The sequence below is a fragment of the Mixophyes fleayi genome, chromosome 3 (genome assembly GCF_038048845.1).
Source record: "Mixophyes fleayi isolate aMixFle1 chromosome 3, aMixFle1.hap1, whole genome shotgun sequence".
Lineage (NCBI taxonomy): Eukaryota > Metazoa > Chordata > Amphibia > Anura > Limnodynastidae > Mixophyes > Mixophyes fleayi.
Window position 1 is genome coordinate 294,572,106 of NC_134404.1, and position 12,389 is coordinate 294,584,494.

At 35.7% G+C, this 12,389-nt stretch overlaps 2 protein-coding genes across 3 annotated transcripts in view; one reads left to right on the top strand and one right to left on the bottom strand.

Annotated features, from left to right (window-relative positions):
* Positions 1 to 3,106, top strand: part of XRN2 (5'-3' exoribonuclease 2) — a 47,426-nt gene extending 44,320 nt beyond the window's left edge. Inside the window, exons 28-30 of one of the 2 annotated variants that reach the window (XM_075203836.1) lie at positions 174 to 252; positions 1,811 to 1,919; positions 2,473 to 3,106. In XM_075203836.1, the coding sequence (XP_075059937.1) occupies positions 174 to 252; positions 1,811 to 1,919; positions 2,473 to 2,535 (251 nt within the window). In that variant the 3' untranslated portion in view covers positions 2,536 to 3,106. The remainder of the gene's footprint in view (positions 1 to 173; positions 253 to 1,810; positions 1,920 to 2,472) is intronic. The other variant, XM_075203837.1, reaches the window with a different exon arrangement.
* A 5,435-nt stretch (positions 3,107 to 8,541) lies between these two features.
* Positions 8,542 to 11,682, bottom strand: NKX2-4 (NK2 homeobox 4). The gene is made up of 2 exons (XM_075203838.1): positions 11,098 to 11,682; positions 8,542 to 10,745 (listed from the first exon to the last, which is right to left on the bottom strand). The coding sequence occupies exons 1-2, from the start codon at positions 11,465 to 11,467 to the stop codon at positions 10,084 to 10,086; spliced, it is 1,032 nt and encodes a 343-aa protein (XP_075059939.1). The 5' UTR covers positions 11,468 to 11,682; the 3' UTR covers positions 8,542 to 10,083.
* Positions 11,683 to 12,389: the final 707 nt, after the last annotated feature.

A 12,389-nucleotide genomic window follows, 5' to 3' on the forward strand; every position in this document is an offset into this window, starting at 1 on the left:
TATTAGACAAAGTGCTTAAGGAGGCGACATGTATTTTTACTTTTTTTTTTATTGCACAATTCAGTTTTATATATATATATATATATATATATATATATATATATATATATATATATATATATATATATATATATATATATATATATATATATTTTTCTTTTTCTTTTAACAAGACTTTCTAATCCCTGTAGACCCCAGAGCACAAAACTCCTGGTCTAATCGTCCACCTCTTTATAGCCAGCCACCACAAAGGTAAGACTTATGCAGTGCGTTAAACTAAAGTAATATCTTTCAAAACTTATAATAAAACTACTTGCAGAAGACTCCACATTAAAAATGTACTTGCAACTGTAGGATATTGATAGCTGGTCTTCATCTCTTTCCTAGTAACTGATACGGTCAAAACTGAACAAAGTTTTCTATATTAGGATAGGCTAAACAAATTTCTTTTTAGGTCTGCCACGGAAATTAACGAGGCATAACTAATAGTGTTCCACTTTATAAGCTCTGTGCTGCAACTGCCTTGTTGGCACAGACCTGCTATTGATTCTTGCTGCAAACCTCTTGAAGTACTAATCAACTTCTTTGGTACAAGTTTTTGAAGCCTGACAAGCCCATTGTAGGCCAGTGTCACTATAGGTCAGTAGTTATTAGTTGCCACTGAAAACAGTTTTTCTTTAACTACTTAAGACTCTACTGAATTAAAAGCAGAAGGGTCTTGAAGGATTATAGAATCCACAGACTAATAAGTACCATGCAATGGAAGGAATGTGACATGCTTTAATAATAAGGGATGATATACATATGTTCACTGACGAAACACAGAAGTTTGTAAAGTTCGCTACTTGGCTGTATCTATTGAGAAAGTTCTAATGAACTGTTTAATCTGTAATCAGGAAAAAGTATAGCTCATCTGGTATATTTCTGCTTTCTTCTATGCTATCTACCTATAGTTGCACTGTAATACAATCTGTTTAGCTTCGCAAAAATTGTGTGCATACTAGGGTTACTTTTGTTCAGGCTTTAGGCAAATTAGTATCTTAACACTTGTTTGTAAAGGTAAAAGCAGCTACGGTATGTTTTATTGCCACATGGATATGTAGCTATTGTCTCGTGCGAACACGCTGTACATGAACTTACACCTGTGCATTTAGTTTTCCGCGTATTACACGCATCTGCAATCTCTCGTTTGCTGAGGGTCTTTGAATCGGTTTGCTGCATGGAGGCAATTAAGACATTTGTTGCTGCTAGTAATATGGGGCGCCAATCTAATCATAATAGATGTTTGAATTTGTGTTCCCATATAAACTGTATACCAAATGTCAGTCTATGCCAATTAGTGCTGATGTTGCTAGGTCACGACGGTCAATTGAAAACCACATCAATAGAACTTGGAAGTGGTTTTTTTTCTCGATCAGACCTCCTGACATATTACACGGAATAATGGATGGGAAAAAAACGGACAAGGCCCCTACCCTAGGTTCAGAATTCTTTGCTGTAAGAATTCATTTGCAATCTGCAATTAACTCAAAAGAATGGTGGGCTTTACAGGGTCTGGACTTTCAGAAAATAAAGCATTCTCCTGTGTTGCTTTATGTTTACCCTTTGGATAATGTACTTTGACTTGGAAACCTCATGCACGGAGTGTTTCCTTCTAAACTTTTTTTTTTTATTTTATTACATTTTTGTTCAATTTTAGCTTTCAGATTTGTAGCTTTAGAAATGTATAACCTACTGATTTAGTTTCTACAAAAGATGTTGTGGTTCAAATAAATTTTGCAGAGAAATGATCTATTTTTGTGTTGTGCAGAAATTATGGACAAATGCAAAACCCAAGCCAGCTGTATATGAATCAGCCAGGTGGACACAGAGGACCAAGTAACTACTATCAACAACACAGTGGAGACAGGAATAGAATGGTAAATATAGATCTACATATATAACTTACTGTAGGTTAGTGATATGCCAAATATGCACCTATTTTCAGAGAGATGATCACAGAAAAAATAATTTCTCTTTATTATATTGTGGGCCAATTGGAAAATCTGTCTGCAGGAAATATGTCCTTTTGTACTAGAGGATATGCAGTGTTTAAAATTCTTAAATGACTGAACTATTAACTTGTGGGGCTGAATTTTGTTGTTCCTACAAGAAATGGGATGGCTGATCTTACATTGTTAAGCAGTCGCTTGAAAACAATTTAGCTTCACTTTACATTTGTTTGTTTTTTGGTTTTTCTTTGACCATGTGCAGTTGTATTTATTGGATAACGATGATGTGGTCATGTCAGACAAATCTTCCTTTCTTATCCTGTGTTTATATATTTTCTGAGCATACTTTAACTGAATCCTAACAATGCTTTCATAACAAAAGCAAAAGGGCAAAACTAAACAGACCTTAGACCGAATGAAGCGATTTGCTATTGTACATTCTAATCCAGTAAACAAACGCTTAATTTTGTGTGTTTTACAGGCCTACAACCAAGGAAGAAATTACCAAAATCCACCTCAGTCAGGAAGATACAACTGGAAATAAAGTTTTAGGGGGACGGGGTTACTTTTTGTTTTAAAAAAAACAAAACAAAACAAAAAAATGCCGGTAGACCTGTTTTTAATACAGAACGTTCCTTTTTAAAAACAAAAAAACAACGTAAAATAGTTCCCCATTCATCTGTAATCTGTAATCATACTGTGTAAATGTGTGGTTTTTATTTTGTGCTGGTAGAATATATTTCTGATGCTTGTACTGTATCATAGTAACATTATATTTGGTTACTTAATTTGATGCATTTTTAAAAAAATAAGATGGCATTTGTTAGTGACGTGTCTGTACAACAGGGATTAGTCAAGCTTGGCTCAGCAATGGTCAGGTGAAGGCAGAAGTGCGGAAGATACGACTTTCCTGCGTTGATGAGAAGATACGACTTTCCTGCGTTGATGAGAAGATACGACTTTCCTGCGTTGATGGGAAGATAACTTTTGTATTTTATGAGCCGTGATTGTCTGATTTTTTTTAAAAAAAAATGATGCATATTTTATTTTGAGTGTTTCAATGTCTCTTGTATTTTGTTTCCACCTGAATTGTTTTATAAAGAGAGAAGAACTTATCCGTGTCCTTTTTTTTAAACGTATTTATAAAAACAAACTTATGAACACGTGTACATCTGCTCTTAAGTCTTACTATTTTACCATGTTGCAGCAGCATAGTTTCTCTCTAAATGTAATAGACCTGATGCACCTAGAGACTTGGTGTATAGTTTTTGATTATTTGGTAGACAAATAATGTGTGATTGTAACGGACATGCTTATGCATTGCCAAAACATTTTACTTCCTGTGAAATTAAACATAGTTTGAATGAATGGAATAGTTTTAAATGATTTTAAGGCATCCACCACTCTCTCCCTCTTTTATTTACCCTCTGGATGTTCCCATTGCTGCCCTCACCAGCGGTGTAACGTATTACTTGTGCGAACACAGCAGTACTGTTCCTACCTTTTCCTAAATGATCGAAATGCTATTTAGATCCAGGTGGAATGAAGAAACAATTGGCACTCACTCAATATCCTAAAAGATTAATTTGCCTTTCAAATAGTTATTTTGTATTTCATAAACAGTTGTCAAAATCTTTGCCATTGAGATATTATGAATTTCTATTTTCCCCATCCCTGTACTTTTATGGAATCTTGCTGTCTAAGGATTAGTAGCCTTGCAGGAGAGTCCACACTACTAATAAAACAGTACTTGAAGGAAGGGTGACGAATGAACAGAAACAAAGTAGTTGTGCGATTAGTGATCAGGCTTTACTTTTATTTAACGAGGAGCCTGCATTCCATACAATGCTGCAAATAGTGATACTACATATGCAGTTTTCATTCAGATATTGAAATCTTATGATCTTAAATAGATAAGTTTATTTGTGCTGTGATAAGTAAAATACAGCTTATACAACCGTTTTTTATCATACTATTTTACTTGGTTGTGATATCGGAAAATCAATTTTCAAAGGAAATTGCTCCAACACCCTATAAATAGACAGTTGTAAGTTCTACAATGGTGGCATTTTCCTTCCAAAGAAGATATGAGTGCTCTACTCTTGGTCATGTCCTGCTTTTGTTCTTTAATTTCTCTTAGCTCAGTGGTTGCATATCTAACAATCAGCGGGCTCGAGAAACTGCTTCAGGGACATACAAGCTTTGCACCTCTCTCCCCATGTTCAGGTTTCCTAACCAATTGATGGAGTCAAACAGTGTTTCCGTTTCATTTAGCACTGGATGCCGTAAAGCCTCCTGCAAATTTATAGCCTACTACAAAGTGCTAAACTAATCGCCAGATTCCCCCTTTTTTTTTTTTTTATGTGAGGGGGGAGGGGTGTAATATACAAATTTTGTAGACAACGTTAATTTAAAGCTAAGTAAATGTGTTGATTAGCACTTAATCCCATTTTCAAGGGAAAGGACCCATGTTCTAGATGTAGGTATGCACTTGGGACTGGTGCAATACAAAATAAGTACTAAAATAAAAATTACATAAGTATTTAAAGGGGGCCTAGCACAGACAAGTCAGTAGTACACCACTCTTTTAAGAGCAATTCAAACCAACAGGTTGCTGAGAACATCTGTGGGTTGGTATCATCTGTTTCTTTTCACTTAAACTTTATTTTCAGGACATAGAAAATTTGTAAATAAGTAACATATTTCAACTACAGATTGTTATTTTGCCTTAAAGTGAAGACTACACTTTAATATCCTACAACATACAATAGTATAACTTTAAAAGTGTAAAGGTAAACTTTCTATTGCTTTTGGGTGGATAAATGTGGAGATGGTAAAGAGGTTTATAACTATCTACCTGTGAGCTGACTCTTATCAGGTGTGTATCAACTATGTGTTAAAAGGTGTTAGACTGTCTCCATCCCCCACCCTTTAATTTCTAGTTTCACTGCAATAGAACATTTCAAAAATATTTGGCAAAACCATTAGCTTTCGGTACAATGTGCGTGTTTAAAAAGATTGATTGACAAAAACCTCAATGTAAAATTATAATTTTACATAATACAAAGGTGCCAATCATTCTATGAACTGAGTGTCATTTATAAAACTATGTCACAGCATTATTTTTGTCTACTTTAATTAGATGTATATTTAACAAACATACAATTTTTAAGTATACAAATGATACCATTTCTAACTTAAGAAAATGGAAACATTTATAAAACGCAGGTGTCCTGTTGTAGAAACTTTTGTTTCATTTTAAGTGTACCTTAACAGGTTGCACATAGGCCAATCATCAACTACGTGCATGTACCTGTTTTCCTAGTATATATTGTGTATTTGAACTTTCGGCTTCACTAAAAGCTTAGTGGATTAGTATATACACACACTAACACCCAGAAGCCTTTTATTTCATCTTAGCCAAAGGCACACTGCAATGGAGACTATTTGGATCTCCCAATTTTTTTTGCCCTGGTTGGGGTTTGTTTTTGGGTTTTTTTTCTACTCGTGCTGAAGCAACAAGTCTTATATTTTATAAATACTATATAGATAAACTGCTATGCAATAGGCTCTATTTGTACTATAATAGTCAAATTGGGGGTGGAACTTAAAGGTTTGGGGTGGTTTTGTTTTTTTTCTCCCTATTGACCTTATCTTCTGGATGCTGCCTTTTGTCACTCTATTGTGCAGCTTCTATTGGTCAACAACTTTAAAAACAAAAAATAAAATAATAAAAAAAAAAAAAAGCTTCAAATGCTCTTTACTTTCAGTGTACATAGCCATCTGTTAACAAGGTTTGTATTTATGTAATGGGAAGTGCTACACAGTACCCCTGTCGGGTAATGCCAAAATTTATCCAGTATATATTCCAATGGAAACTTCCACGATTTAGATCATCCTCAATGATGTCCAGCAATGTGTGTTTAGGCAGTGATTCAAAACTATATTTGGGTTCCGCCATGATGTAGCTTGACACTATTTGTGTCTGGGACTATGTTTACAATGTAAACCAAGGAGCTACTTGCCTAGGTCACTACAAGGATATTGTTTTGTGCTTTATTATTTAGTTGTATAAAGTTATTAAATATATATACTTCCTTTAGCGTAAGATATTTATCTCCACCCAGGTTAGATCTGGATCTGAAAAGTTTAGGCAGTTTACTAAATTGAGAACCTTTCCATAAAGTCTTCACTAACTACCTCTCTTCCTTATTCTAATATTGGAATTATATTTTGGGGGTCCTGAATAGAGGGACATATTTATTCACCATATCTAAGGCAGCCACAGCTTTCCTAATGTCTATATAGATTTTACTGTGGGGGATTTGTGACTAGTGCTCAGCACCTTTTGGTGGCCTAAAATATTCCATATGATTCTAATATAGCTTCAATAAGAATTGATCTAGTTTAAGTCTTTATTTAAATTATTGTACTGCATTCTCAATTGTCATACACAAAACTTTCCAATTACTGCTCTTGTAATAAATTGATTCAGAGAACTTATTTTGACGCATCACTTTATGTAGTCTAAACACTTTATACATGTCACAAACTTGATTTACACCTAAAATAGGATGGATATTATAGGTGTGAGTTATCAAACTGTTCAGCAGTATGATATGTAATAAATAGTCCTATACTAAAACTATGCACTTAGGGGGGAAAATTTGTAACTGGTTTAAATTGGTTTATTTAATTAGTAACGTTTATTTTTATAAAAATAAAATGGGTTCTAAAATTTGGCTTATATTGCATTACAGGTGCATGGAAAAAAAAATGTATTAAGGTCACAAAATAAACAATGACTTTGAAATAAGTGAGGTTTTCTTTGATTCTCTTTTTAGTGAAAATTTTTAATATAAAAAGGGGTTTTTGATCTAATAAAAGTAATATCTTTACTTCCAAGTACTATGAAAAGTAATATTAATAGTACTGAGTATCCCCCCATAACACCAGCAGTTGCAGAATTTAGCAAGGTACCATACATTAACACCGATGGCAAGTATTTTCAAGCTTAAAAACAGGTTACTAGATCAATAATAGCATTTAGAGCCCACCTTTCCGCCTCTCGACCCCACCGTATATTTAGCAGGATCTTGTGGATCTCTGCAGCAGAGGAGATCCAGGAGCCGCTCTAAGGTGTAGAACTAAAGCCAGTGTACGATCTCCTCCACTACAGAGAGCCGATGGTGGTCGCCAAAGGGCAAAGTCGTCTTTATCGGGAAGGGATTTATTTTTGTTTGTTTTATAAGCTTGAAAAGCCTTTTAACTTTGTCATACTGAAGTACTTATTATTTGTACAAAACATATTTGCTGTGGTGACTATTTACATAAAGTATGTCCTTATCCATTTTGTGTAATAACGGTTTAATGGTCGTTAAAAATCTTACTTGCAGGACGTTTTAATTGACCTCTTGCCATAGTAAAAATAACACGGCTATGCAGAATATAACAATTGCTAAATATCCAAATATTCTTTGCCGGGGATCAGTTGGGATTTTTTATTTTTAATCCTTAAAATATATTTATCTATTTTCTATGGAAACTTTTCATTTTCGAGTATAACAACTAAATCTGCAACGACCTTCACAAATTTATATATTTCAAAGTCTTTCTACTAAATCGAACGTTTCCCAAATACTTTGCAGTTGAGACACCAAGTTAGTGCGTCACTCCGACATCCATAAAGAATAGGGAGGTTATTAAAACATTGGCGTGATGTATTTAGTCCTAGCAGAGGAAACATTGTTCCCAAATAATTAGACATCCCTGTACAAATCCGGCTGCGAGGGTATCTATATATAACTGAAGGGGATAGTACCTATAAACCAGGTTTCTCATTTTCAATCCACATGTTGCACAAACATCACTGTAATACAATAATGGACTGATGTGCTTTACTTGTGTGTATACTACAGATTGTATATTCAGTTTGAAACTAGTTAACAAATAATATCTATAAATACCGTCATTTTACATTTCTTATTTTAATTAAAACGTTGGTAGAAAAGGTACCTGCCCCCTCCCTCCTTTCTTTTGTGGTGGCCCCATTATTGGCTGAATTAAAAACTATCCGGTGACAATGGTGCCCGCGGTAGCCTGGACATTGTAATATCTGCAGACTAGTTGTATTATTGGGAGCTGTGAGATGCAGCTGAACTTTAGATTTGCTTTTGTTCTGCTTGGGCCAAGTACCCCTTTTGGACTGGTCTGTGTAGGGACTCTTATCCCCCTCTTCAGTTAATGAGGTTCACCTAGCCAGCACATTCGTATGCTTATTACAGATCTGCACTGCAAAGCTTGTGGACATATCTCTGCTGAAAAGCAACAAAGATCCGTTAGTTCTATCTCCCCCACACACACACAACTTTTGCATTCTCTCAGAAATGTCCTTACCATAGATCAACCCCCTTTTCCTTTTAGAAGCACCTGCTTTACTGCTCCCATGCACTGAGTGGGTTAATCATTAATAAGGCCCGTGATTGTCTTCGCCTCTCAATCCCATTCACAATAGACTGATTCATAACGTGCAAGAGTATGATGGAAAAAGTTATCAAACACTGAATTTTTATTTTATGTTTCTTGATACATTACTGGATGCATGGAAGTATTAAGACACGTGAACACCATAAACAAATCTCAATGTTGAAATTATACACAAAGGGCTAGTGTCTAATTTTCGCAAAATAGGTTGGTGAGATGGATTGTGAAGCTGATCTTGTATCTTGTGATACAGACAACTGAGATTTCAAATTTAAACACAATGATGTCTTAATGTCACTTGTTTTTCTCTGTCACTTGTTGGATATTTCTATAACTCATTGAAACACGGTTACAATACAGGTTTAAATAGTTTAACAAGACGAAATAAGTTAAAACATAACTTAGAGTATCCATTGCGCCAACAAAAGGAATGTAAAGCGGTAAGACCAGCGCTGATCACCTCAAGTTAGACTATTTTATTAATTAAATTAAACTTTAGTTGTATCTGAAATAATTAGAACTGACTGTCGCGCTTGGTAACAGCATGTCAAACATTTACAAAATAATACCAAGCAATTGAAATCATTAAAAACAAAATACATAAGTGTAAAATAAATATGTTCAGAATAATGTGGCGGAAGGTTACAGTACAGCTACAATTTTAATGAATGGGAGTTCATTTTAGAACTTTTTTTTTGTCAACGCAAAATAAAAACAAGATAGTGTTAAGACAACCCAAATAGCTATCTATCAATAATTCTTTAAAAAAAAAATTATCTATTAGATACATTCATGAAATAAAATGTTGCTGGGTTATGTATGTTAAATTTAACCAAAAGTTTTAAGTGAAAATATATTCTGCCAAGAGTCCTGTACATTTTAAATACTCGGTTTTGAATATGTGACGCTTTACATTAATTATTTTAAATACTAAAATATAAACAAAAACTACAAAGGTAAAATACTCATCATAGCAGCTATTTAAGGATTTTGTAATACGATTGTTCCAGTGATATTATTTCATTGATGACATACCACCCATAAACAAAAGAAAAGAAATAAACTTCTATAAAATACTGCAAATAGGAGATGCCTATAAAATACTATCATTGAAAAACCTTCATTATTGAACACATATGAACAGCCTGATCAGTCTTTCTTTTATTTTAGGCTGGCAGTCTTTTGTACACTTTGTAGTGTCAGTAAAATATTGTCATGCTGTTAATGTTTGCGAGGTCGGTTTATCTCCCCATAAGAAAAATATAGAACGCTGTTTTTTTCCTTTGTTTTCTGTTACCTGTTTGTTTGGTTTTTGCCATAAAAATGATTTGATTGACTGTTTTTGCTATTGTAATGTTTCATTGCATCTCTGCGGTAGTCTGCAAGTGACCACGGGCACATACCAATCTGAGATGTCCTTCTGAATAATTTACTACAGGTGCACCAAGCCCTATTGTCAATTTTGGGTTTCTTTGCAGTCTAAAGGAAAAAAAAAATCCTAGTAAGAGCCGGTCAGGTCTTGGGCCCCGACGGAGGTGTACAGTCCAATTGGAAAAACGTTCAATAGCTCTTGACCTGTACTTGAATCCAGATCCTACGGGGTTTTGCCTTACCACGTTCTTCCGTAGAGCATGCTAGGATTGACCATACCATTGCTGTAGTCTACAGTTGAGTTGTCCATCTGTGCCATGTTGGCCACCTGATTATGGAGGGACTGAGCGCTAGGTGACATTTCTTCTAAGTCCGCTGCTTGGTTTAAAGAGCTAACCTGTTGGTTCTGGTGCTGGTGAACAGCGCTGTTAGAAGAAGACAATACACCATTGGAGCTATTTTGCTGTTGGGATACTTGACTAGTTGTTGAGGTATTGGAACTGTTTTGGCACGGCTTTCCATCTTTTACTAACACTGGCACTGCCACACGGCGAGGTGATTGCTGTTGACACAGGTTACTTTCTTGCTGTAGTTGTTGAGTGACTTTGTCCTTTGCTTGTCTTTTCATCTTGTACCTGTGATTCTGGAACCAAATCTTCACTTGAGTAGGTGTAAGATGGATCATGCTTGCCAGGTGCTCTCTTTCAGGTGCTGAGAGATACTTCTGTTGCTTGAACCTCCTCTCCAGTTCATACACTTGCGCTTGAGAGAAAAGGACTCTTCTTTTCCTTCTAGGTGCTGCATGTAGAGGGGCCATTGATTTGGCAGCTTCTGCCATACCTTGCAAAGTGCCCATGCCAGCCATATTCATACCAGTAGACGGTCCCATAAATCTAGAAACTGACATATATGCAATTAGCTTGTTGACACTTCAAGTCCTTCATCCAACATTTTATTTGACCTAACTTGTTGAGGGTTAGGTTCCATAAATTACACACACACTCATAATATATATATATATATATATATATATATATATATATATATATATATATATATATATATATACATACACATACAAAAGCACATACTCCAGATGCAACAAACCTCATGGCAGTTGGTTCTAACTCTACCAAATATATATATATATATATATATATATATATATATATATATATATATATATATATATTAGAACTGTCAGACACATGGAACAAGTTGTACAATAACCATACATGAAGGGCATACTTACTTGTTGAATACCTGGGGTCGGGGTTGGCTCCATACCAGCCTGTAGCTGCTGCGCTATTCCTCATGGTATCTTGATAAGTAGAGATATCCCCCATGTTACTAATGCTTCCATTGCAGTATCCTCCCATTGCACCATGTGGAAACTGCGAGACGCTGTGTGGCATGTGATAGGTGGTGGTCACTGTGGCATTATGGCCCATGGTGTGCTGTTGCATCCCTGTCTGAGAAACGTGAGTCTGTCTGTAAGCTCCTAGAGAGTTGCTCAGGTTGCCACTGTTGTCCATTCCCCCAAACTTCTTGTAGGTCTCTTCAATGGGACTCAGAATGTCGGTCACTGAAAAAGGTGTAGTATGCTTTGGGCTCAACGACATGGTTCAGCGACCAAGCAGGTAAAAAACTGATGATCTGATCAGTCTTGTGTAGTGTCAATTCTTTCTCCTTATGGATGTCTACGTAAGAGAGTGTTTGGAGGACGCCTGAGATCCGATTGATCGCCTTACAAAGTAGGCGAGCCCTAAGCTCTCTTATCTCGGGTTTATTTTAGCCTGTAGCCAGGTTTACAACACACATTGAAGTGGGAGGGAATGGGAGGCTTGGGAGGGGCAACATGAAACGATCACACAATACTCATTCACACGTTTCAGAGATAATTGACTAAGGATGCAGTTACTGTCCTAATGACGACCATAATGTAAGCAAGCTACCCATTCCTGGAAGCAGATTTCTGGGTCAGGGATGTAAATAACACACTCAGCACTCGTCCACGAATAATCAAGGCACCTCTGAAACTCCCAGTACCGGTAAGAGATAGTTTGACCTTTCTACCTGCAGAGAAAATGAACGATGGAGAAGGAGGAACCTGGCTACACTTGTATATCAGAACTTTGGTGCAACCATACAATAATGAGTAGGGTTCAAAGATTAAGTATTATCCCACATAAAGATAAAAAATCAACCTCAAATTGTAAGTATATTTTCATGTTTTTTTTCCAAGTAAACTTGGCAGCTACTGTTTAGAATATTGTGTTTTTTTGTTTTTTTTTTAAATATGCACAGGAAACAATTCCACGAAAAATGTTAACATTAAAAACAACGTATGTGTACTAAAATAATTACCAACCATTGGCACTTGCATTTCCAGCAACAGGTGGTAAGGATTTTTATTCCATGTCTTGCTGACCTGATTCGTGCTGCAGAGCGCACAGTGACTGGAACTAAGGAACCGCTGTGCACCTCAATACACGCATCCTACCTCGCCTGATAATCTTTATTTCCAGAACAAAAAGAATACTT

Excerpts from the sequence above, each read along its gene's own strand:
- NKX2-4 (XM_075203838.1), bottom strand. The coding sequence starts at position 11,467 with ATGTCGTTGAGCCCAAAGCATACTACACCTTTTTCAGTGACCGACATT. Across the intron at positions 10,746-11,097 it reads CGACCCCAGGTATTCAACAA|TTTCTAGATTTATGGGACCG; the intron begins GTAAGTATGCCC and ends CATATATGTCAG.